General features: G+C 38.6%; 1 protein-coding gene across 1 annotated transcript in view; it reads left to right on the top strand.

Moving 5' to 3' along the window:
* Positions 1-26,649, top strand: part of rhd (Rh blood group, D antigen) — a 42,640-nt gene extending 15,991 nt beyond the window's left edge. Inside the window, exons 4-10 of the mRNA XM_048558056.1 lie at positions 2,895-3,042; positions 6,970-7,130; positions 12,226-12,363; positions 14,790-14,923; positions 17,082-17,164; positions 22,035-22,108; positions 25,980-26,649. Coding sequence (XP_048414013.1) covers positions 2,895-3,042; positions 6,970-7,130; positions 12,226-12,363; positions 14,790-14,923; positions 17,082-17,164; positions 22,035-22,108; positions 25,980-26,006 — 765 coding nt within the window. The 3' untranslated portion in view covers positions 26,007-26,649. The remainder of the gene's footprint in view (positions 1-2,894; positions 3,043-6,969; positions 7,131-12,225; positions 12,364-14,789; positions 14,924-17,081; positions 17,165-22,034; positions 22,109-25,979) is intronic.
* Positions 26,650-26,918: the final 269 nt, after the last annotated feature.

The following is a 26,918-nucleotide window of genomic DNA, read 5'->3' as shown; positions in this document are numbered from 1 at the left end:
GCTAATAAATCTCCATTTGGTAATGCATCTGTGCCATATCTTCACCCAGAATCATTATATCATCAGAGATTCTTGAACCTATCCACTTACTACCACCCTCTCAGTCTCATGAATGCACAGGGGATCCCCAACAGAAGAATAAGCTCGAAAACCTGGAGCTCTGAGGCACCTCTTGTACAGGGTCACATCCAGATTTCCAGGAACACTGAGGAATTACCAAATAATGCAGCATGTGCAAATCACAGGCTTGAGCTCCTCAGGCATATTTTAATTGAATAGAATATGGACCTTAGCTTTTATTTTATCCTGATGCCTATTTAAGTATAGACCAGAGAAATCTTACTATTGTTTACATCGCATAAACAACCATAACAATTTTCTATCAAATGGAGCAATTTAGTTTTGCAGTTCTAAAATCTGAATCATCTTTGTAATGCATTTAAGCTGTAGTTATGGTCGTGGCTTAAATAATATCTAGTCAGAAGACAACAGAGTGAAATACCAACAATTACTTACCACTTTCCTACAGTGTCACGTTCTGATTCTTTTGAAGCAGTCTTGTCTCCTTTCTCTCTGCACTCACAGCCCCCTTAACCTCACTGTCCTTGCTCCCGAGTCCCACACAGATCACTGTTCTCTGTCTGCTTCTGGGATGCCTCTGCTGTCTCTATTCCCTTTAATCTCACTGCTGACGCTTGAGTCCCTCAAATGCCCACCTTCTGCTTCTGCATCCTCAGTTTGCCAGCTCCTCTAATTGATGCTGACTGCCTATCTCAGGGTCCTCATGTCAAAACATTGAGCTCAACTCTGTCCATACCTGGATTGTATTGGACAGCTGTAACAGGAAATTGGTCTTGGAACATCAGCCATTGTTAATTTCCTCCATTTGATGCATTAGGGTTAGGGTTATGGATGATGACCCACAAGCTAATGGAAGGAATTAATTCAGGGATCTTCTTGTTGCATTTACCCATTAAAATATCTGGCATTGTTTCGACCATTGAACGATGTATGACATTCTACAGCTATGTTCTTAGTAAAGTAACCAATTTGCATTAGAAATCTAAGCTTAGAAATTTAGTCAAGGCCCAATTTCAGATGAAGTACAGTCAGTACACCCCCAGCAGCATCACTCTGTTCCCATGCTCCCTGAGAGCTTACCTGTGGGTGGTAGCCAGGGAGGCTATCAGCCCAGAGATAGTAGAAACTGCAGATGCTGGAGAATCTGAGATAACAAGGTGTAGAGCTGGATAAACACAGCAGGCCAAGCAGCATCAGAGGAGCAGGAAACAGGAACATAAACCGATCAGTACCTCCAGGCTGCCTCATCATTCAGTTTAACCATGGCTGGTGTATACACTCCAGTTACTCTGAAACAATAAGCTGTTTAAGCCTCCTCACCAAGGGTTAAAGAACAAGAGGAGGTCTAATTGAGGTGTACAAGACATTATTGGGAATTGGAAAAATGGCAGACGATTCCCTTAATGAAGCAACCTAGAATGAGGTGTCATTGTTTTAGACTAGGGCTGATTTAAAACAGAGATGAGGAAGCAAAGGATAACGGATCTGCGGAATTCACTGCCCCAGAGTATAGTGGAGACCAGGACACTGAATAAGTTTAAGGAAGGAATAGACTGATTTTTAGATAGTAACACGTCAAGAGGTTATGGGCATAGGTAGGAAAATGGAGTTTAGGCCAAGATGAGATCAGCCCTGATCATATTAAATGGTGGAGCAATCTTGCTGAGTTCCCTACCCCATCCTTACTTTTTGTGCCTTTAGGCACTAACTCTTGCTGCGTGCCCCTTGATTACCTGTCCTCCAGGAGGAACCAGCCAAAGGATATACAACTCATAATGGTGAGCACATTATGCATACACCAGAAACTGGAGACTCAAGATATAGCTGAGGTTCTCAAACCTTAGGTCCTATTTTATTAATTTCAGCTATAGCTGTGGTTGAAGGATGGTCTTATCAAGGTGTATGAAACAATCAGGGATCCATTAGGTAGATTTAGGGAAATTATGTCATCTGGTAGGGGAATCTACAAAAAAGAGATATGTTGGTGTTAAATAAGGAAGTATTTGTTCAGAAAAGTAAAGGCTAGTGGAAAACTGGAACTCTGTTAAATTGTAAATCATCCATTTATTAAATCTGGAGTCAAGCTATCATCCGCAACTGTTTATTTGCATTTCATAGTTCGACACAAACTCTAATTTACATTCTCCCCTTTCTCACCAATTTTACTTACTGGGGAAAACCAACCCCTTTTAAAATATATTCAAAATTTCTTTTACATGCATTTTTTAATTCAGTCACTACTGACATTTTTCATCTATTAACCACCACCAGTAAATCACCCATGTTTTCCAATTGATTAATTTGCAAGCAAAAGCTGTTAAGGACAATGCACATACCAAAGGTGAAGGAGGGGTAGGGAGTAAGCTAAGTCAAATGAAAGCCAGCTATTAAATCTACACCTTAAAGAGCATTAGCTGCTGTCTATTATCTCAGGTGAATGGGCTTAAAGATTTCATCATTTACAAACATTGTCACTCTCTGCCACAAAAAAGGCTGTACCTGCCAGTTCAATTGCATTTTCAAGATGAATTAAGAAAGTTTAGAGTGGCAGGCTGTTATGGGAAACAAGAGTGAGTAACTAGAATTGGGGGCCACATCAGCCATGATCTAACTGAATGATGAAACAGGCTTGAGGTGCTGAATGTCTCATACTCCTGTGGCCATGTATTTTTCCAAAGGCATCTCCTCAGTAAGCCCTCGGGAAGTGGAGCTGGTGCTATTTGTAACGTTGCTTTAGAATAAGAGAAATAATGTTCAAAATTAATTCATAATTTACTGAAATGCAAACAGCTGTAAGTTCTTTTCTATTGCAGATTGACCGCAAAACTAGTGCCATGTATCTTCACCTTTTCGGAGCAATGTTTGGATTGACAGTGTCACGAATTCTCTATCGCCCAGGGCTACAAAAAGGCCATGAAAAGAAAGGATCACTCCCGATATCTGACCTCTTTTCCATGATTGGTATGTACCACATTGGGGGTCAGTTAGTTGATTTGGCTGGATAGCTGGGTTGCGAAGTAGAGTGATGTGAATAGTATTGGTTCATTTCCTGCACCAGCTGAGGTAACCATGAAGGATTGTCCATCTCAGCATCTCTCTTCACCTGAGGTGTTTAACCCCTCTCATTATATCACCACTAGTCATTCCTCTCCAATGAGAGAATAGCCCTAAAATACTTTGGAACAATGGCAACTTTACTTTTGCCTATGTGTCAATTTACAGATTGGCTTTGGAATTCAAAGATATGTTCATGGAAACCTATCAGTTAGTTTAAGATTTTTTTTAATCTTTGCTCTGTTATTGGCTGCAACTGCCTCATTCCAGAGAGCATCTCCAAGTCCTGGATGTGTCATGCTTCATTGGCTCTAAAACATACTAGGACAACTTGAGGTTGTGAAATTGGTTACTAATTGCACCAGGTTTGACGACTTATCATTCCCTAAGGGAAATTTTAACTCCCTCCAGTCATTTAAATGTTGAGAAGTTCAAATGGAGATAACACGTTGAATGTTTCTCTCCTGCTCCACTGACAACTTTTCTCAGTGCCTTCTGCTGAAACCCTAACCAAAACCATGGAAAGACTTCATTTATGCCTGCAAATCAGAAAATTAACATTCACACAGAAAACCCAATTTCAGTTTCACTACCCGTTTCTTGAAACAGCAAACGGGGATGCTCTATTCAATAAAGTGCTGAAATTATTTTTGTGGAGAAGGAATGCTCTGCCTATCTTCCCAAGAACCAACTAAGCTCCCTGATCACAGCTCTTCGCTCTATCTTTGCCCTAAATATACCTCTTTCTGAATGGTCACTCTTGAGGTCCCCGTTGTTGCTCAGTGACAATGAGCCGCATCAGGCTAAGCATTGTCATGTACAACCTTTTGACTGCAAGGGAAGGTTTGAGCATAACAGAAGAGGATAAAAGTGTAGTTAAGCTGTGACACATGAAGAGAGATGGTGATGTGTCCTGAGTGACTGAATGGGAAGCACAGAGATGAAGAATTAATAGATTGAGAAGATGAGTAGACATGACTCCTTTAATATTGAAAGTTGTACTCCATGAGCCTCGGTAGGATGTGTGTTTAGTGGCAGAGTTAGAGAGTACGTTGGCTCTGTGAGCATGAGGTACCAGACAGAAGATGATGGCACTTAATTTGTGGAGGGCAGAAGATCACTGACCTTCTTCCTATACTGTCAGGGTTTCTAATTCACTCAGGACATAAGTGGCTGAAATCTGTGTGAAAGCTGGTTGGATCCCTTCTTGTGGCCTTTCATTACAGTCAGCTAGAAAAAAAGACCAAAAACAACATTGCAGGAAAAGCCCAGCAAGTCTGGCAGCATCTGTGAAGGAAAAAACAGAGTTAATGTTTCGGGTCTGGTGACCCTTCCTCAGAACTGACAGTATCCTTACAGCATCCGCCGTTCTTTTGATTTTTATTTGGCTGGAGAAAGGACTACATCCCCCTATCCTCCACACTTCACCAATACCTCCAGGATCCCGCCTGCAAAGCTGGGAGTGAGTTTTCTCTCCTCTATGCCATGTGTTGGAATGTTGAAGCATGTGTACCACAGGCTGAAGGTCAGTTCCTGGATTGCAGCATCTGAAGTGTGTGCAGCTGGATTTTAACATCGGTGCCAGAGGCATGAATGTTAGAAGGTGGCAGCAGTGACAAGAACATTTCGTTCTCTGCCCCATGAAGTCCCCGAGAATGGACCCCCAGTGCCCAGTTGCGTAAATATTAAAGTGAAGAAAGGAAAATTGCTTGAGTAACATCATTGAGTCATGGCACACCAGGTGACATGATTTCTCGCATGACAACACACTTTAACTGAAAATGGGGAAATTCCGCCCTATGTCTCAATATCATGGCAAGCAAACTTGTATGCATAAAGAATTTTTGTTATGGTTAAATTAATGTTTGCATTTTTTTAAAGAATTGTGTATTTTTCTTGAAAATGCTCAATAAAAATCAGACCATGTCCTTGGTGCTGAAGTGTGGAAGAGTCATTATCATATATTGCAATGCAGCAAACGTGTCTACAACCTTACACACCATGTTTTACAATTCAAATCATCAAAAAAAATTGAATTGTGAAATATCTAATATACCATGCGCTAAAAAAGACGAGAGAAGATAACAATTGTTACGAGACATTTTTTTACTGGTAGCTAGCAGGATGAAGTTTTACTTAGTACATTAGAAAGGATAGTAATATTGGCCAGGATTTTTCAGTCAGTTGGTAAGCAAAGACAGTTGCTGTCAATCTCAAACAAAGCTACCATCAAAGATCTGAAGAAGGCCTCGACCCAAAATGTCAGCTTTCCTGCTGCTCTGTTGCTGCTTGGCCTGCCGTGTTCATCCAGCTTCACACCATTTTATCAAAGATCTAATGATCTCTTTGGAGTGAATTTCACCTTTCCCAAAGTAGACCTGATTCTGGAACCAAGTAAAGGAGATCACCAGAGTCACCAGAGCAACAATGATGCCATCAAGTAGGGCAAGCAACCAATCACTTGAAAAAATTCCATTGTTCGCAAAGCACTGACTACTCTTCATCTTTCTACTATTGTTTTACCAGAAGTGAAATAAAGATTGGGGAATACACAAAGGTTTACAGTAGAAAATGAAACAAAATAAACATGCTTTAAATAAAATGAAAACCTAAGTGAATATATCTTTTGTCCTAGCGGAGAAATTTTACATTCTGCAAGTATAAAATTTTTTTGTGTTTAAAGTGGTGGTTTAACAATATTAAAGAGCATAGTTTGTAGTTAAACATCTGAGTTATGCCTCATTGAAGAAGACATAACACTTTGAAGGGTTTATTTTAGAATGAGTCAAATACTACAACAGTGGAAATTCTCACCACTTCAGTGATTTTTAATTGATTGCAATTCAGCAGCATAGCCTGCAGATGAGTAGAGAATCATTGAAAGTAATTTCTGGGTGTGTGTCTTTAATTATGCATACGAGGACTCCAGAAGCTCCAGCCAGCTTCAAATGAGCAACAAAAATGAATGCTGACAGTTTCACAATCATTACTGCTGCGAAATCAAGCCAAAATCAACTCTGGTCTCATGTAGAAAGTAATGTTTTTTGGAAAATATTTAAATACAATGAAAAAAGAGATTAAACCAAAAATGAAATACTTCTCCAATAGTTACTTACTTAATTTTTACACTTTGACAAGAAAGGAGGGGCTGTATTTATATGACTTCAGATAAATCCTAAAATCCTTCAAATGTAATGAATCTGAACATCTATGCGGATAAACATAGCAGCCATTTTCCTTACAGCAACATTTTGTAAACAGCAAAATGCTTTTGGCAGCATTTGTTGACGGAAAAATGTTCATCATGACATGAGAAAACTTTCCAATCTTTGAATTATGCCAATAATGTTTGACACATCTCTCGGACCACTCCACAATAGATAGGACCACAGATAAGATACTTTCATCTAGTGGTGTCTCCCATCTATTTATCTGATGGAATTGCTCCGAAACAATCTGCATTTGTCAGATTTTAGAATCCAGTTCTATCCCTCTGGCCACAACCAGGTTTGGTTTTACTTTTGTATGCTTCTAATTACTTTTCAAAATTTACAAAATAAAGTAAAACATTGTAAAATGCCCTTAAAAACCAGCAATATTATTATAAATAGAGAAAACAGCCAATTAAATAAACAAATTCAGCAATTTTCCAGGAAACCTGTAGTGTGTGATAGTCCACTTGTAGTAAATACTATGTTGAGAAATATTTGTTACAAGTGGATAAAATTATAATGCGTGTTTATGGTTGATCTTTGTCCTTTCTCTCGACAAATGTCATGTTGAATATCTTGCAGTCCTATGTCCACTGATTGAATTTCTTCTTCCTGCCAACAGGTACAAGCTTTCTGTGGATGTTCTGGCCCAGTTTTAATGCAGCCCTTCTTACTTTAAATAGGGCAAAAGCTGTTTACAACACCTACTATGCCTTGGCTGCTTGCACTATTGCAACGTTTGCGATTTCCAGTCAGATCCATAATAAAGGGAAATTAGACATGGTAACAGAATATTTTTCATCCACTTCATTTAACCATGTTTATCAGAATTCTATCAGTGACAACTAACCCGCTTCCTCCATATAATTACTGTACTACTGTTGCACTGTTATTATTCTGGGTTGTAAACAATAAGCTTGCGTGGGATCACAATGCTTCATTATTCACTCAAAGGGATAAAGTATATACTATTAGGACACTGCTTAAATAATAGATCTGCTTTAAACTTTTGAGGTAAGCATTGCAATTCATTCCAGTTTTAAACAGACTAAGAGCTAAGGTGTATGATCAGTGTATTTGTCTCCAAAAAGTACATTATTACCATGCCAAGATATTACATGCTTGTATTGTTTCTTTGCAAGCTTTAAGTTTAAGCCTCAAAGTAGAATATTCTGTTCACTGAGACAGAGGAAAAATACTCTGTGTAATGTTTTACCAGTGCTACAGCACTTCTGCTTTTAAAGCTATTTTATATAAGTCTATGTTGGGTTTTGCTGTCATAAAGCAGTCCTGAAGATGAGTCCTGTTGGTCTTAAAATGTTAACTCTTGCCTGAACTGCTTCAGGTTCTCGAGTAATTGTTGCTTTTATTTCAGATCTCCAGCATCTGTAGTATTTTACTTCTTTATAGATATCTTTACAGACCTACCACCTTACTTGATGCATAAAAATTAATAGGAGTTGTTTACTTCACAATTCTTGGAAGGATAAAAAACATATTATGTAGGAATAAATGATCCGAGACAATCTGAAAGGTAAAGAATTGTCAATAACAAACAAGAACACTTCTGATGTAGCGTCACTGAACTTGAAATGTTAACTCTGCTTTCTCCCCATGGAAGATGCCAGACCTGATGAGTTTCTACAGCTATTTTCATTTTTGGTTCAGATCATCAGCATCTGCAGTTATTTACTTTATTAAAGAATGAACAATTTCTAGTTCAGTGGCAGAAACATTTGCTAGAGTTATCTCTTCAGATTCTGCATTTTGTTCGAATCTCCAGTGTTATCCAGTATTTTTTCTGTAAATTCAACATAATTTTTATTTATATGGAGATTTTGCAACAAATTACAAGGCCAAGTTGAGCATTCCATCAGTTTTAGTTGCTCCTGAAAGGAGCGTAGAGATAATGTCACAAAATCTTTATAGAACTCACAATTTCAAGTTTAATATAAAAAGATTATTTTTCCCTAGTTACCTACAAACATATGAATGACAAGCAAGATTAACCCCTTGAGTCTACCCAGTCATTCAATAAGAATGATGGCTGATCTGATTGTAACAATAAATCACATTCCTGTCTATCCCTGATACTTATCACTCCCTTGCCTAACAAGAATTCATCTACCTCAGCTTTGAAAGTATTCAAGGAATCTACTTCCATCATATTTTGAGGAAGTGAGTTCCAAAGATCCACAATCCTCTACGTGAGTAAAAGAATCACGTTATCCCTTAATATTTAACAGTGATTCCTAGTTATAGATTCTCCCAGCTGAGAGAACAGCCTCTCTATGCCCTCCATCAGGACCACTCAGGATTTAATGTCATAATCAAGTCTTCTCTTACTCTTCTGAACTCTAGTGGATTCAAGTCTTTTCTCATTAGATGACCAGCCCATTCCAGATATAAGTCTGGCAAACTGTTTCTAATGCATTCAAATATTTCCTTCAATAACATGACCAATACAACATTCAGTACTCATGATGCAGTCTCACCAGTGACCTGTAAAATTGAAGCATAACCTACCTACTTTTACATTCAACCCCCCTCATGGTAAATTATCACAATCTAGTAGTTTTCCCAATTACTTGCAGTACCTGTGTCCTAATCTAGTGTGACTCATGCACAAGAATACTCAGAACGCTCTACACCTCAAAACTCTACAATCTCCCACTCTGAAGAGATTATGTTCCTTTGTTATTATTCCTGGCAAAATGGACAATTTCACACATTGTGCTCCATTTGCCACATTATTGTTCACTCACTTTGCCCCTTCTTCTATTTTTTTTCTGAGTTCTATTTTTTTTTCAGAAACAGATACTTTAGATTTATCCTTTCATTCTCTTTGTATATTGTATCTGCTGGTTGACTCCTGGACTAATACTCACTATCCTATTCTGTCATATTCTGTTTAATCATTCCCTGTATTAATCTCTTTTCCTTTTATCTTGTCTGTGTTTTCAATTTCAACAACTTCCCCAATTTGATTCCTCTCTCCACTAGTTAGTATAAAACTCTTTCAATTTCCCTAGTTATGTGGTTGACAACGACACCATCCCTGACACGGATCAGATAGAAATCATTCCATCAGTACAGACGTGACGTTACTGAGTGTCAAAACAGAACCCATTTCTCCCATAATCTTTGAGCCACACACATCTCTGTAAGCCTACTTGCCCAATGCCAATTTGCATGTGGCTCAAGTCATAATGCAGAGTTGATGACCTTTGCTTCATCATTTGGTGTTTGGCTCATCATTCTGTCAATACAGAACTTCATTTTTTGACAGACCAATAGTGTTGATACTGGTGTGGACCATGATTGTGGGATCTTCCTCCTTCTGCTTCAGGATGCTTTCCAGCTTTGAATAGATATCCCAAAGCCTGACACTGAGCAGCCAACACAGCCATCTGGACTCACTCTTTGCAACAGAGAGCAGTGTGAATCCCCTCACAGTACTGTCACCTATTACCACTACATTCCTTCTCATTTCCTTCCCTTTAAAGGCTTCCTGTACCACATCTATGATCAATCAGCTCATCCAGCCTACAAGCTTCACTTTAATCCAGACTAAATGGGAGAACCTCAAACATGTTGGACAAATTTGGGGTGGCACAGTGGCACAGAAGTTAGCACTTCTGCCTCTCGCGCAAGGAACACAGGTTCAATTCCCCCCTCAGGCCACTGTCTTTGTGGGTTTCCTCCAGGAGCTCTGGTTTCCACCCCCCCCCCCCCCCCCCCTCCACCACACTCCAAAGATGTGCAGGCTAAGTGGACTGGCCATGCTAAATTGCCCATAGTGGTATGTAGATTAAGTGGGTTATAGGGTGATGGGTCTGGGTGAGATACTCTGAGGGTTGATGTGGATTTGTTGGGCTAAAGGACCTGTTTCCAGAGTGTAGATATTCTATGAATTACAAAAGCTGACTCTCTTGTGCTCCCTCCACTTTGGGCCCCCTTACCTGTCTCATGTGCAGTCATACTGTCCTAACCCTGAACATTGACAAAATGAGACAATCCTATGTTAATTGGTATGACTGCCACCTGGTACAAAGAATCCAGGTACCTTTCCCTATTCCCCACAATGGTGTCTACAGTTCGGCCTCTAGCTCATAAGCCCTGAGCTGGAGTTTCTTGAATTTTATATTGTTGCCACAGATATGTTTGTTTCAGTTAAAACTGGCATCTGGGTACTTCTACATGCTGTAACTCTGATGCACAATTTGTCTTGCCACCTTTAATGTGTTCAAAGGAGCTATTTAGTTGTTTTATACAATTTTATGTTCAGTTATATTTTTATATACTTTATTTACCTTGTCACCAGTTTCAATTTGTGTTGAATTTTAGGAATACAAAAGATCATAGTCATTTATTGGATACTCAATAATTAACCAGCTTCTTCAATTCCGGCAGACTAAAATCAATTCCTGGGGCTGCAACATATACTGGGAAAAGCAAAAGCAATAGAACACCTCTCTCCTTCCTCCTCTTAAACTCCTTAAACACTTAACCCTAGCACTCTGTTATAAGCCAGACTTGAGTACTGAATTGCACAAAGTTGACTGCATGAAAATAAAAGCAATTCACCAATGCAGAGGAGGTTCGGATAATGACAAGCTGAGTCACCCAGGTCATATGTATGGCGGAGATAATAGGAACTGCAGATGCTGGAGAATCCAAGATAATAAAGTGTGAAGCTGGATGAACACAGCAGGCCAAGCAGCATGCTCCTGAGATGCTGCTTGGCCTGCTGTGTTCATCCAACTTCACACTTTATTATCTCATATGTATGGCCATACCTTTGACACTCACTGCATTGGGTTAGTTGCCAGGGCAGTAGTAATTGGTTCTATTGTTTCTGATGTCTCTGCATAAATTGACCAAAGTGCCTTCTCCTGATTGCTATCAGACATCATCCACTGGAAACCAGGAATCTGCGTGGGGATAAGATGTAGAATGTGTCCTGTATTTAAGCTGCTTGCTCACACTTATGCTTATAAGCTCACCTAATTATTTGCCTGGTCAATACTTATATTCCTGGCCTAAACAGAAATATCCCTCATTCAAGATTTGGGATGAGATTATGGCAAAACAGATCAGCTTGGAGTGCACTGCATGATGGAATTTCTGGCCCATTCATATGAATTCCTATTCTTTGAAGTCTTGCCTTATCTCTTGCAAAGTGAAGTTCTATTTTCATCTTTTTCTCACTTTTGCTCTTCATTATGACTCCATTTCCAGTTTTCTGTCTATGTTACTCTTTCAGATTCTGACTTTTCTCTGTGCTGTGTGTTCCATTTGTATGTACCTTTGTGACTTATCAGTATATTTCTGTGGACCCTCTTTCTTTCCAAATTTACTTATTTTGTATTTACATATCACTGATTGCAAAGAGTTTTTTGTTAAAGATCAATTTTTTTGCCTACCATCTGGAAAGATGCTTATAATTTATGGTGTTTTGGTTAATAGTCTTGGTCGTACAGAACTTGAGTATTGTTGAAAACAGAGACATTTCGTCAATGATTTTTATCTGCCACTCATCCAGACAATTGATAAAAATGTCAAATTAAGATCTTCCTCTTCAATTTATATTCTTGTGAACTGTCGTAATGTGCATAAGACAAAAGTCTTTGACAAAATGTGCCTTTTTTCACCAATTTTTTTTGGCAAAGACAGAATCTGTGATAATAGAGAAATATGCTAGAATATTATTGTTAACGGTGCACCTCCCCTTCACCCATGACCCTTCACAAATTCGCAGGTTGTATCAGTGGACCTGAATTTCGGGACTTTCGGCTTTTAGCCACATTTAGTGTTTAAAATAATTGTTTGAAAATAATTGGAGTATTACATAAATCTTTTAATTGTGTTCCTACAGTCACATATCCGCAATGCTATGTTGGCAGGAGGAGTTGCTGTCGGGCTTTCTGCTCCTTTGATACCATCTGCTTACATTGCAATGATAATCGGCTTCATTGCTGGTGGTACTTCTACACTGGGGATGAAATACCTAAAGGTAGTACTGAAACAAGATCATAAATAAAATGTTTATATAGCTCCCTTTTCTATTCTGTTGTCATTTAATGTCCTTTTATCTTTGAAATTCAAAGTTAAGAGAGAAAATTGAGCTTGCAGTAGTGGTTGTAATTCACAGTTAAGACCAGCAGTTTGCTATTGCAAAGCCTGTGAAATCCAGTCTTTGAATCCAATCGTTTTTGCAGGTTGTTAAATGAACCTCATGTCTCACAATAGTAATGCTGTGAGCAGTTGGGGCCACCTCATCTTAAAAAGAGTGTACTGGCCTTTGACAGAGTGGGGCTTACATTTATTAGAAAATAACTGGGCTCCCAGTCAATCTACATGGAGAGATTAAATAAACTAGGGATGTATTGATTGATTCATTCATTGATTTATTGTCACCTGTACCAAAGTACAGTGAAAAGCTTTGTTTATGAGTGGTACAGGCAGATCATAATAAGCAAAGATGTACAGATCAAAAAGATGCAGAGGCATACAGGTTATATTGCACAGGGTGTGTGCTAGGTGAGATCAACATTAGCAAGATGAGCATTATTTGAGGCTAGTGAGTCCAATCATCAGTCTAATAATGGCTGGGAAGTAGCTGTTCCTGAACCTGCTAGGCTTATGTCAAGTCTAGGCCCGAAACATCAGCGTTCCTGCTCCTGTGATGCTGCTTGGCCTGCTGTGTTCATCCAGCTCCACACCTTGTTATCTCAGGCTTCTGTCTGTCCTGCCTAACGGAAAGGGTTATAGGAGTTCATTACCAGGGAGTGGTGGGTCTTTGATGATGTTGGCAGCGTTTCAGTGGCAGCAAGCCATGATAACACAGACCATGGATGGAAAGTTGGTTTCCATGATGGTCTGGGCAGTGCACACCACCTTATGTAGTTTCCTACAGTCCTGGAAGTTGCCATACAAGGCCTTTATGCATTAGGACAGTATGCTTTCAAAGGAGCACCTGTAGAAGGCCTTATGGACATGCCAAGTTTCCAGACCCACGTGACGAAGAAAAGGAGTGTTGTGCGTTCTTGACCATTGCATCTATGTGGAAAGTCCAGGACAGGTTGTCAGTTATTGTCACTCTGAGGGAACTTGACACTCTCCACCCTCTCAACCTCAGTTCTGTTGATTTAGATGGGGGCATATTCTTCTCCTTTCTTTCTGAAGTCAAATGATTAGTTCCTTAGTTTTGTTCACATTGAGAGAGATGTTGTTCTCATTGCACCGCGTCACCAAGCCCTCTAGCTCTCTTCTGTATTTTGAGTCGTCGTTGTTAGATATCTATTGTACTACAGTGGTGTTGCCAGTGAACTTGTATTCTCTGAAATGGAGAAGCCGAAGGGTGCGTTGATTGAGCATTCAAGATGCTGAGGGTAACAGACAGGGTAGATTTGGAGAAACTATTCCCACACAGTCTAAGACCGGAAAGTTAGGCAAAGTCAAAAAATTACAGCCAGACCTTTCAGGAATAAAATTAGGAACCTGAATGGGAAAGGGATACACATTTAGAACTCTCCTATGCAAATGGAATTTGCTGAAAGAAAAATTGTTAACTCTCAGACTGAGAATAATAGATTTCTATTAGTTAAAAATATTAGAGTATGGAGCCATTGTATTCAGTCACCACAATTTCTCTAAATGATAGAATTGACTTACAGGGCTGAATGGCCTACTCTAGTTTCTTAATTCCTGTTCTGTTTACATGGCTGATCTTATATTGACTGGCCACCCATGTAAATTCAAGAGTACATCTTTCAGATGTTTGTAAGCGACTTACTGGATTTTCTGGAAGGTACTATTAATACACAGATGGTTATCAGAACAGTTTGGAGAAAGTCTGCTGAAGAAGCTCTCTAGCTAAGCAAGCCAAATGCATAAGCATATGTCAATGTAAGAATGCATTCATCCATGCAGACTGCAGGACCATGTTTTGATCCCTGGTTTATGTCGATTTGGCTCATCATAAGTGAGCTGCTGTACTAAGCAAAGAGAAAGAAATCAGTTGACAAAACTCCTACTGTTGATTGCTGTTCAGTCACTTGGACCGGAGAGCGTACAAGTGTGGAGAGTAGGCATATGTTTAGCCCTGGCACATGTCCAAAGTTGAGCTACCTGCTAATACTCACTGTTGAAGCTTACACGTGTAGAATGAGCAGCTGGGTCACGTACCAAAGGGTTGCAGGCATATGTAAAACAGTACACCTGCAAGAACAATACTTTGAAGAGAGGGCAGTGGAAACATCTAAAAATATTTTTTAAAAAATGCTTTCACTGTCAAACTCATCATACTCACCCCATCAAGGTTCCATTATTGCATGTGTCAGGTTTCATTTTTGATAAATTACTCTAAAGTGTTGCTGCTGTCTTTGCTTGTTTGCTTACATATGTAGACAATATCTAACATTTTAACATCTTTTATAGGGCACATTGGAAGTATATTTGAACCTGAATGATACTTCTGGCATTTTATACACCCACGGCTTACCTGGAATCATAGGAGGCATAGTGTACATTGTCCTACTTTCAGTGCCCTCTGTGAGTGAGGATTTGCAAAGGTATGTTTTCAAACGTAATGCTAAAATAACAGCCTGAAACATTTTGCTACATCAACATTTGAATGCATGATGCATTCATACACAAATTAATTTATTCAACATTTTAATGAATTTATTACATTAAATCTGCTTGAACTCCTTATACATGACCTATCTTTTACACCAGTATGATTCATGTTGCTTTATAAGAAACACTTCATTTACATTTTTAACAAATTCTGTTTCGTTCTCTCATTTTACATCTTTTCCAAATGTATTTTTAGTCTAGTTTCCTTCAAGTAGAGAAATCTTCAGTTTCTTTTCCTAGCTCAATTCCCATTCCTGTAAGTTTATGTTGAAGAATTGAATATTTCTGCTTTTAGCATCTGTGTCAGAATTGTACACTTTCAACGGAAACAGATTATCATAAAATTGCTTTTAGGATGAACAAGTAAGCACGTTGGTCTTTGAGTTAGTTTTTAGCGTAATTTTACTGAGTTATTTCATTTTCAATTAATCTCAATCTGATCTCCATAATTGACCCATTTCATATGTGATTCTGTAACGTTGGATTACTTCCTTCACAGAAAATAATAGTTTTACAGAAAGATAAGAGAGCAAAGTTAATTTACCTCACTCTGAACAAGCCATGTTGGGTGAGTTAGTAATTGCTAAGTCAGCTGCTAGGTATCTACTCCTCCAAATAGACAGTTGTGTTTGGAGATGTGGAAGGCAATAGTCTCAGTTGCAGGAAATATTGGCTTACAAATCATTAAACAAACATTTGATTGTAAAGTGCAGTTGGATCCTCTATACCAATTTGTTTATATAACCTTTTTTTCTGCTCATGTGGAATAGAAAGAAAAATCAAGGTTCAAGAAGTTCCTTTCTTGGAACATGGATCACAAATGCTCTGGCAGAGTAAAGAGAGCTTCACTATGTATCAGGTCCAAGACATTCCTGAGCATGAGGACCAATTCTCCAAGATTTAATAGCAGTGGAAACTTAGAATTTCACCTCAGCGTGGAATTAGAAAGAGATTTTATTTGAGTTCCATCAATTCATTTTGGTGATTGCTGGCATTTCTGCTTCATTCCCAGCTCAAATGTGTTTCTTGGTTGTATGGCTTTGCTCTTGATCCAAATCTTCAGTTAGAAGGAGATCAGCTATTGTCAATCGCGCTTAGGCCAACACAGCAGCAATCAGGTGGAGTAGTCACTAGAATAGGCCAATTCATGGCTGCGGGAAAAACCTCTACCACAATAATGGGCTAAGGTGGTACAGCTTGGAGCATCTGTCTTCTAAAATTAGACGGAAAAGCCATGGGTGGGGTTTGGGCAGTAATCTTTGCTGAGTGCATCACACAGATGCTGGCTACAGTCATTACAGGGAAAGAATTTTACTACAGTTTGATTGATTGCCTGTGGCTTGTCTGGCTGGTGACAGGAAGCCGATTGACTACAAATTGATTTGCAAGTTAGTTCCTGTCTCCAGTCTCTGCATTCACTCTTGCTCCACTGCTGCTTTCTGTATCTTCTCCTTCTCATGGCAGACCATATGTTTAAAGTTCAAGAGAGCTGAGACCATAAATCTTACCCGTTGCATCATCCTTAAGCCATAGCTATACTTAGTTCACTTGGCAATGCGTCACAAAATCTAGATTCCTTTTTTGAATCGATTAAATTGGAGAGTTCTTTCAAAGAACCAGTACAGGCACAATGTGGCAAAAGACCTCTTGAATGGTCTAAGACTCTCTCATTCTATTCTGTTCTGCAGAACCTGATAGATTTTATACAGAAATTGACTTTAAAGTGCTGTAGAATTCTAGGGATCTTGTTTACATTAACTCTAGGAGTAGAGTTGAAGAGGTTCCTATTCTCCAGAGGTCATGCCACTTATTTATTAGCAAAAAACATTCTGTATTTATCCTAGAGCTAACCGTGTTCTAACTAGTTTATTGTGATTTCCAAGGTTTGTGACTTCTAAATAAGGATGTGATTTTCCGACTCCACTAGTTCAGCACAAATTGAAAGCACACATATATGCCACGCAACTTTTCATTTTAATATTGTGTGCCTGAATGACTAATTTCTCTCGATGGTGGGTAGACTTGCAAAAAGTACATCTGTAGGTTTCTTTCCAGCACAATTTTAAACTTTGTGTATTTTTCTGCTTTCAGAGTTAAGACGTCACATACTGACTACTGGCAAACAGCCCTGTTTGTTACCATGACAATGGGCATTTTAACAGGATTTGTCACAGGTGAGAGATAGCTGTCATCCATGAGTGACATGATAAAATCTGGATACAGAAAATGCTCTAACTAGCTGTGAGAAGTGTCAGATATTTAAAATCAAGTCTTCTCCAGCCTAACGATATTCTAAATATTTTTAATCTGTTGTCGAGCAAAACAATGAGTGCTGTAACCACCAACATTACATCAGCATCATGGAATTGTTAAAATGCAGGTCTTTTCCCAACAGAATTTTATGGCCACAATAATTTGTATTTACATGGCAACTTTAATACACAAAAATCTCCAAAGGTGCTTCATAGGAGTGTCTATGTAGATGACAAGACAAATGAAAGAATTTGCAAAGAAAGTGTAACTGTTGGCAGACTTCAAAGATCAGCCTGGGAATGAAAATGAGTAACTCTGCCGCCGTGACAGAGAGTCTGTAATGCATTCTTCCTGCCCAGTCTGCTATATAACCATGAGACTTGAGCAATGTCGCAGCATTTTACCAAGAAGCTCAACTAATTTTGTATGAGCTGCATTCAGAAGCATCTGAAGATCAGATAGCAATGTGAAATACCAGATAGTCACATGCTCAGTCAAACTAGCATGCCAAGCATCCATACCATTTTGAGATGGTCATAATTGAGTTAGCTGGTCATGCAGGTGGATGCCAAAATGAATTTTTCATTATGGAGCTTGAGTTTGGGATATGCTTTCAAGACAGTCGATGCAGTGATATAAACTTCATTAAGGAACTTTGATAAGAACTTCAAGCCCTGTAAGAAGTATGTCCAAGATCACAGAACCTAGCAAAACAAAAGTAAAAGTGGCATGTGGCCACCTTCCAAGCCAAAATCAAATCAGTCAAAGGAAACAGAGTACAGGAAATCTCAAACCAGCACCTCGTCCAAAATTCAATGATCTGCTATATCCTGTGCAGTTTTCAGTAGAATCCTCTGGGCACAGATTGTTCTCAGCAGTCACTTAGGATCCACGGGAAACCTGCCAACATCCTGTCACTTTCTGAAAAAGAGCAAACAACGTTTGACACTGAGCTGCATGCAGGGCTAATATGATTTGGTCAGAGGTAGATTTTAAGGAGTTTTTTTTTAATTTGTAAAGGGAGAAATAGAACAGGCAGGAATTCCAGAACTTAGAGCCTAAACAGCTGAGGGAGTGGAAACCAGAGGAAGAGTAATTAATGCCTAGAATGCTCAAGAGGGTAGAAATAAAAGAGTGTAGATATCGGATAATTTTAGCACTGGAGGAATTTGAAAATAAGGACTCATCATCAATGTAGAAAAGTAATGTGAAGCATCTTGGAAGATTTTAGTATATTAAAGGTAGCATGCAAATGCACGTTATTGTGGCCAGGTGAGTACGGTGCCAACCAGATTACGACAGTAGAGAAGCTTTGGAGGAAGATGACACACTTAAACATTGTCAAAGGCTGCATACAGTTCGAGTAGGATGAAGACTTTTTGATAGGCAAGCAAAGGAAACATGTTATATTCTTCACTGGATTAGATTAAGGAGAATAAAAATTGTGAATGCTGATGATGATGTCTTTGAAGGCACTATTAGGATCGCCTGATGGATCAAAGTGAAAGATAGCCTAGTATTGATGGTGGAATTCAGGGAATTGGCTTAGTTTTGTGGCACTTTCCCTCAGGAATGGAAAGCTTTATCCTTACATGGGGACAATAGAGTGGTAAACTGGAGAAAGTTCTTGTGGATTTTGAAAGTGGTAGGTTAGATAACGACAATGATCACAGACAGTTGGACAACGTGCTCATGGGTTAGGACAGATAACACTATTACTTAAAATGAAATACTGATGTCGGAAGAAATAGTGGTAAAGGTGGGTGGCATGAAAATAAAAAAACTATACGTTTTATAACTTAACAAAACTTAACAATTGAAATGCATTCCAGAATGAAACTTCCTTAATTTGATTGTGCCGAAACTATAATAGTACGTTAAATTTGAAGGAAAAACAGAAGTAGTTCATGAAAATGTTATTTGTATAATCATTCAAACATTGTAAAACTAAAGGATTCTTATTTGCAGAAGTTGCCGTGATTTTCAAGATTGGAAATTAAGATGCAGAAACCTTCAGTTTCAGTTATATCTTAGACAGTATATTTAACAAATGAACCTCATTATGTAACTTAATTAAAGTGACACAATTTCTCCCTCTACTGGTCACATTGACCATTGCACCAAAGTCTACGCTTTGACTGTCAATGGCTTTGTTCATAAAACTGAAAGTTCTTTTCTTAAATTTTTTAATATCATCAAACTTTGAAGTCATGAAAATAAAATGCTCTGGACTTCATTTGTTGTAAAAAATCTAATTGGTTCATTAATTCCCTTCAAGAAAAGAGGTCTGACAACCTGACCAATCAGGCCACCATGTGACTCCAGGCTAATTCTTGGTGATTGGTTCTAAATGCACTCTGTCGTGATCTAGCAGATTCAGTAATCACAATGGAACTCATTCATGTGAGGAAAATCAGGTGACCCATCAGCCATAAAATCAAGCTAAGACGAAGGTAATATCATCTTAGTCAACTGTGGGAAATCCTCCACACCAATGCTCAGTGCTAACTTTTTTGATAGAAGACGAAGAAAACAACTATCCATATTGATTGCTGGATTTTTCTTAAGATTAAATTTTTAATATTTCCGAATAGGAGAAAATTGACACTGAAGATTCCCAATTCCCATTCCCCAGCATTAACCTTTTCCCAAATAACATGCGGACCAGGAAAACATATAATACTGGAAGTAGTGCTGTAACATGAGGTGCCACAGGGATTAGTGCTGGGATTACAATTACTACAATATATTTTAGCTGCAGAAGTGAATGTACAATCACCAAGTTTGTAGATGACACAAAAATAGAAGGGAAGGTAAATAGTGAGAATAACACATACAGTCAACAGAGGGATATAGTCAGGCTAAGTGAATAGGACAGAAACTGGTATGTAAAATATAACGTGGATAAATATAAGCTTATAAAATTTGATGGGAAGATTAGAGAAGCTGAATAGATTTCAAACGGATGAATCCTTTTATAAAGCTGAAGCACTGAGTGATTTGGGGAGGTCCTTGTGCATGAATCACAGCAAGGTAGCATCCAAGTTCAGCAAGTGACAGAGAAGGAAAATAAACTGTTGGCATGCATTTCAAAGGAAATGGAATATAAAAGTAGGGGAGATTTGCTGAAACAATGCAGACATAGCTGGAATATTGTGAACATCTTTAGTCCCCTTATCTAAGGAAAGGTATTGGAAGCCATCCAGAGAAGGTTTGCAAGGCTTATACCAGGTATTGAGAGATTTTTTTTATTCATGCATGGGACATGGGCATCGCTGGGGGTAGTATTTAATGCCCATCCCTGGTTGCTTTTGAACTGAGTGGCTTGCTAGGCCAATTTTCTTATGAAGAGTTGTTGAGTACATCCGGCTTCTACACATTGATGTTTAAAAGAGTGAGAGGAGACGTTATTGAAACATAAAAATTTCTAAGTGGTCTTGGCAGGGGAGATGCAGAGAGGTTTCCCCTTGTGGGAGAGTCTAGGATTTGAGGGCATAATCTCAGAATAACAGGTCACCAATTTAAGACAGAGATCAGGGAAATGCATTTATTTCAGAGTCAGAAGTCACACAACACCAAGTTATAGTCCAACAGGTGAAGTAAAGAAAAACACACAGGCACGGAATTTAGACAGAGAGATCAATGGGCAGAGAGATCAAAAGAGTATTCAAATGGAGTTATTCTAGCAATTTGGTTTGTCTTCAGCACCGCCTTATTTTTAATTTTTTTTGTAATTATCAATCTGTCTCAATTAATCGGATTATAGGTCATCCCTTCACTTGTTATTCAGCTGTTGATGCTTCACTCGCACCGTCTGACACTTGATCACCCACAGAGATTTATTATTCAGCCTATGAACATTCCTCTTAAACTATCGATATGAGACTTTGATCTCTCTACCTATTGATCTCTCTGGCTATAAATTCTGTAACTGTGTTTTTCTTCACTTCACCTGATGAAGGAGCAACGCTCAGAAAGCTTGTGATTTCAAATGACCAGTTGAACTATAACCTGGTTTTGAGTGACTTCTGACCTTGCCCACCCCAATCCAACAACGATACCCCCACATCATTTGTTTCAGAGGGTAGTGAATCTGTGAAATTCTTTACCACTGAGGTCTGTCGAGGTTCCATCATTATGTATACTCAAGGATGGGGTAGACAGATTTTTAATCAGGAAAGGAATCAAGGGTTACAAGATAAAAGTACGTAAGTGGAGTTGAGGATGATCAGATCAGCATTGATCTCAATAAATGGACCAGATCTAAAGGACCTACTGCTTCTTTTCGGTTTAATAGCCATATGTTTGATCTTTTTTATATTTGGAATAGACCTTCCTGGAAGTACTATCTTGAAATGAAGATTCTCTAAAAAGCATTTTATTTTTACCAATGACAAATGAAGGTGGGATCTAAGGCAAGGTGTAAAGCTGGATGAACACAGCAGGCCAAGCAGCATCAGAGGAGCAGGAAGGCTGACGTTTCGGGCCTAGACCCATCTTCAGAAAATCTGAAGAAGAATGATTGTAATCAAAATGTTGACCAGAACACTATGGACCAGCTCTCTGCTTCACTTGATGTTAATATATCAGCAATTTCAAAAATCAAAATGTATGCATGGAAGCCCAGTTTAATATTTTGTCAAAATTATGACACCTCTAACCAAGCAGCACTCCATCAGCACAACACTAGTTTCAATGCTTAAATCTTCAGTGAAAGTTGAATGTAGTTTTAAACTCATTATGTCTGTGCCTTTAAGGATACAAACTTACACCATTTTACTTTGGTTGCAGGTTTGATCCTGAAGTTAAAGATTTGGAAGCAGCCCTCTGATTTAAAATGCTATGATGACCAAATTTATTGGAAGGTAAGGAGGAAACTACCGATTTTGGACAGAAACGTTAAGAATGTTACTGGGTTCTAAATAAGATTTTACACACATGTTCAAAAATTAACCATGAATACATATTAATTTTGTGGCAGCACAATTTTGGATATGAATTTCCAATTATTTGACATTTTTTTACTTGAGGACTCATCCATTACTACCCATCACCATGTCTTCTCTCCCCTCTTCCAACTCTAGTGGGACAGTCTGTTCTTTCCAGGCTGACAGTTAGACTCCCTGTTGTTCAGCCTTTCTCACATTTCGATCACTTAATCTGCACGATCTGCGCTGTTTCTCCCCCAGAAACCTCCCTTCACTATTGCACAAATGCTGTCCCCTCCAAACATCACATGAGCTCTCATGACAATTCATCTAGAGAGGAAACGTTAGCTGACTCTCTCTCCATGGATGCTGCCTGACCTGCTATCATTTCCAGTACCTTTTGTTTTCAGTTACTACCAGTGTTTTTAACAATATCTTTATCTTTCTATGTCTGTCCCTTTTTTAACCTCATTCAGTGATGCACATTCTGCACCCACAACAGTGGGCAAGTTACTTAATCACAGGCTCACAACTACATTGTTATTTAGCCAGAATAAGAGATAGACATCAATATGATTGTCTCTGTCTCCACCTGGAAAATTACCTTGTGTCACTTTACATTTCTCAACAGTTGTGCCTTTGAGGTGAGCAGTTCATTAGGAAGTAGAAGTAAATGAACATCCTCTTGTACAATGTATTAGTGCTCCAAATACGACAATATCATCTATGTTCCTATAAAGAAGTCTCTTGGTCACCTCTGTTGTTATCCTTAATCATGAATTTCAACAAGAACAATTGATTTAGTGGTTCTTCAAATTTTGCCAGGCCAGGCCCCACTTAAGTTGTCTACTATTTTTACCCAAGTACCCTAACTGATCTTAGCAAAAATAGAAAGGATGAAATTCATCTTAAGCAGCAATAAAACTAGGCAATAATGCATCAACAGTCTATTTTCTGCACTTCCAATTTTCTTTTTTTTCCCCCATTGGCTTTAATCTACCTCCTGTTAAAATTTCTGTCCTCCTTCACATCAACATATAAACAAGGAGGAGGAGTAATCCAATCAGCCCCTTGAGCCTGGTCTGCCATTTTATAAATTCAAAGATTCATCTGATTGTAACCTCAAATCTATGTTCTTACCTATTACGATAATCTCTCACCCCCTTGCTTATCAAGAATTGATATACCACTGCCTTAAAAATATACAAATATTCCCTTCCATTGCCTTTTCTGGAAAAGAGTTCAAAAAATTTATGAACTTTTGTGAGAAAAAAAAGTTTGCCTCATTTCATTTTTAAATAGGCAACCCCCTTCTTTTAAACAGTGTCCCCAAGTAAAATTTTCCCATGAGAAGAATCATCCTCTTCACAATCATTCTGTTAATACCCCTCATTATCTGACATGTTTCAGTCAAATCACCACTTATTCTTCCAAATGCCAATGGATACACACTAGTCTGTCTAACCTTTCCTCATCAGACCACCTGCCCATTCTGGATATTAGTCCTATAAAATTTCTCTGAACTGCTTCCAACATACTTAGATCATTCCTTAAATACAGTGATAACTTTATTAGTGAAGGATAATCTCCCAACTTTTGTATTTAATTCTGTTCATGAAAAATGATAACACACTATTAAATTTCTAATTACTTGCTGCAACTCCATACTAGTCTTTTGTGGTTCATGGACTAGGACACCCAGATCCCTCTGTATCTCGGAACAAAGCAGTTTGTTTGATTAGCACCACACCCACAAGCATTAAGCCTCTCTATTTCTGTTGCTCAATATTGGCAATGTTTGCCATCTACAAGATGCACTGTAGAAATTTATCAGGGCCCCTTAGACAACACCTCTGAACTCACAATCACACCATCTAGAAGGATAAGGGTAGCAGACAACATCTGCAAGTTCCCTTCTAAGTCACTCACCACCCTAACCTGGAAACATATTGCTGTTCTTTCAGTGTCACTGGATCAAAATTCTGGAACTCCCTACTTGTACTAAATGTCCTGCAACAATTCAAGAAGTCAAGTTGCCAATACCTTCTCAAGCGCCATTAGGAGTTGAGCAATAAATGCTAGCCCAGCCAGCAATATGCACACCTCATGAATGAATTTCAAAAAGTCTATCAGAATCCAAACATTTATGAATCCACTGCTCCAACAATTTAATCAATAGCACCTTGTTGACCTTTTTAAAAATGTTTACAAAAACTCTTGCTATCTGGTTAGTTTTCTTTCATACTCTAATCTTTCCTTCCTCAATTTTCTGGTTACTATTTGCTCCCCCAATTTGAATAGTTACTTGTGCCACATTGCCGTAGTTGGTTAGCCCATCCACTTTGCAGCCACCCCACTCTCATACAAACAAGTTGAAAAAATCTCAGGCCTCTTCAACAATTTCAAAGGCTGAGACTTCAATGCTCCTGTCCTCTAGGTCTCCTTGTCTGCCTCCACATTTTATAGAACATAGAACATAGAACATTACAGCACAGTACAGGCCCTTCGTTCCTCGATGTTGTGCCGACCTCTCATACCGATCTGAAGCCCATCTAACCTACACTATTCCATGTACGTCCATATGCTTGTCCAATCTTTCAATTTTTCCCTTTCTGTCCTCCATTTACCTCTCTTGTGACTATTTCTGTCCAAGGGGTGGACCATTCTAGAAAATAGATGAACTGTCTCATTCTAGGCATAGCAGCAGCAGAACTGAGCTGTCCCATTGAGCTGTAGGCTATTTGCACATATGGCATTTATGCCTGCAGATTCACATCATAGAGTTGTCAAGTGGCAAAAAGGTTTTATTAAACTATTCTGTAAATCATTTGAAAGATTAGAGTTGATCATAATTGATGGTTACCAGGGTTTTCCTTAGTGACCTTCTGGTGTGATTATTCTTTATTCCTCCTTGACTTGGTGAGAAGTGGGTGAGTTTCTCTCTGGCTTGCCCAATTATTTCCCCTTTTCACTTCTCACTAAATAAATTTTGGGCAAAAAGGTCCCTGTGCGACCTTCTGGAAATACCAACATGTCAGACCCAGCCATTGTCCCAACTTGCCACCTCTCCACCATCAGCCTCCCCAGGCAGGCAAAAAAGGGGACTAAGAAACGATGGCGACCTGCCAGCCAGTGTCATGGGTGTGGTCTCTAATCCCTCTAGTCTGAGTTCAGTTGGATGCATGGATGGGTAATCTTAGAAGGCCATTTTATTTCCTTGTCTTAGACCCTCTTAACACCCTCCTCTCTGCATGAACACCCTCTTCTGTGAGAAGTATATAGGAATATTTACTTATTGCTCCTGGGTCCTTTGAAGTATTGACCTCAACTGGCAGACTTTAAGACCCATAAGCTTCTGGCCACCTGGAGCACCAGTGTTGAGTCTTGTAATCCTCCAAGACACCAGTCCATGCTCACTTCTTAAACAGCTGCTTGCCAGGCAATTGAGGAACTTTCTCGGTGGTTGTGGCGACGTCTGCTTCACCACTTAATACATTCAGCCCCCCGTGGACCAAATAGAAAGGGAAAATTCCATCCTGTGCCTTTCAAATAATTGCCCCGACCTTAAACTGAACTGTTGCATGCTTTATCATTTGAAATAAAAATGCCACTGTCTTCAGTACTTCTAAATCAGGTCTGGTTTATCTTCACAAGCTAAAACATTTCTTTCTACAATTTTATAGATTAAGGTGTATGCAATTTTAAATGACACATAAACCATCAGCTGCTCTAAAGAATAAATGTCTACTGTAAAACTGAACTTTAAATAGTTGACAATGGAGCTGATTCATTTTCCTTTTTTATATAGTTTCCACACTTAGCAACTATGATCTGAAAACATTCACCAGCATTGTGTCTATATGGAAACAATAAGACTACCGACGACAGATGTTGATCAATTTCCAAAGGTTTGAAGTAATTTCACAAGAAGTACACAAAAGAACAAAGGTCTGTTGAATTTAAGCAAGCGATTATACATGATTGTGTCTGCTGTGCTACTGCCCAAATGTAATATAAAACACATCCATGCATGTTGAAAACACATGTTAAACAAGTGGACTGTATAAGCACTTGTCAAAACACCAGAACTTTACATATTGTTTGGTTGTTTCTGTTTTTGATTAAGTATTGTACTGAATATGTGAAAACTTGCATGTCTTGATCATGTGTAAACTTATAAGCTAGCATTAAAACTGTTGAAGAAACATTGACGTTGTAACTATTTAGAAAAGGTGAAACTTCTTTCATGGAATATTTAAGAAATTCATTGCACTCTGACTCATCCAGACCAGGAAGATTCCATAATCAGGACTCCATGGTCTGTGCTGAGTTAGATAATGTCAACTAAGCCAACAATATGCTTTTGCAATTACTTCTGTATCCCTTGGAAAAAAACAGGAAAAATCAGCTTGCGTTATTATTTCCATCTAAGATCTTTGGTGGAAAAATATCTGTGAATAAAACAAATCGAATAATCAGCCAACAGCAACAGTCTGGGTTCACTTTTATTGAAAATGTCATTTGGAATGTTAATTTTATAATGTGAGTTCACCTCCCCTACCCTGAGTAGAAAGTATAAATTTTACTAATCTATCCAACATTGGCTTTGTAGGCCAACAGTATGAGATATTTGGGAACAAAGAACAACATACCATGTTTTATAACTAATTTTAAAAATATTTTCCATGCCAGAAAAAACAAATTTGAAACCTTTGAAGATGGTGGATGTGTTCTGTTGTGCGCAAAG

This window comes from Stegostoma tigrinum, chromosome 24 (genome assembly GCF_030684315.1).
Source record: "Stegostoma tigrinum isolate sSteTig4 chromosome 24, sSteTig4.hap1, whole genome shotgun sequence".
Taxonomy (NCBI): domain Eukaryota; kingdom Metazoa; phylum Chordata; class Chondrichthyes; order Orectolobiformes; family Stegostomatidae; genus Stegostoma; species Stegostoma tigrinum.
This window is presented reverse-complemented; position numbering and strand designations above follow the sequence as displayed.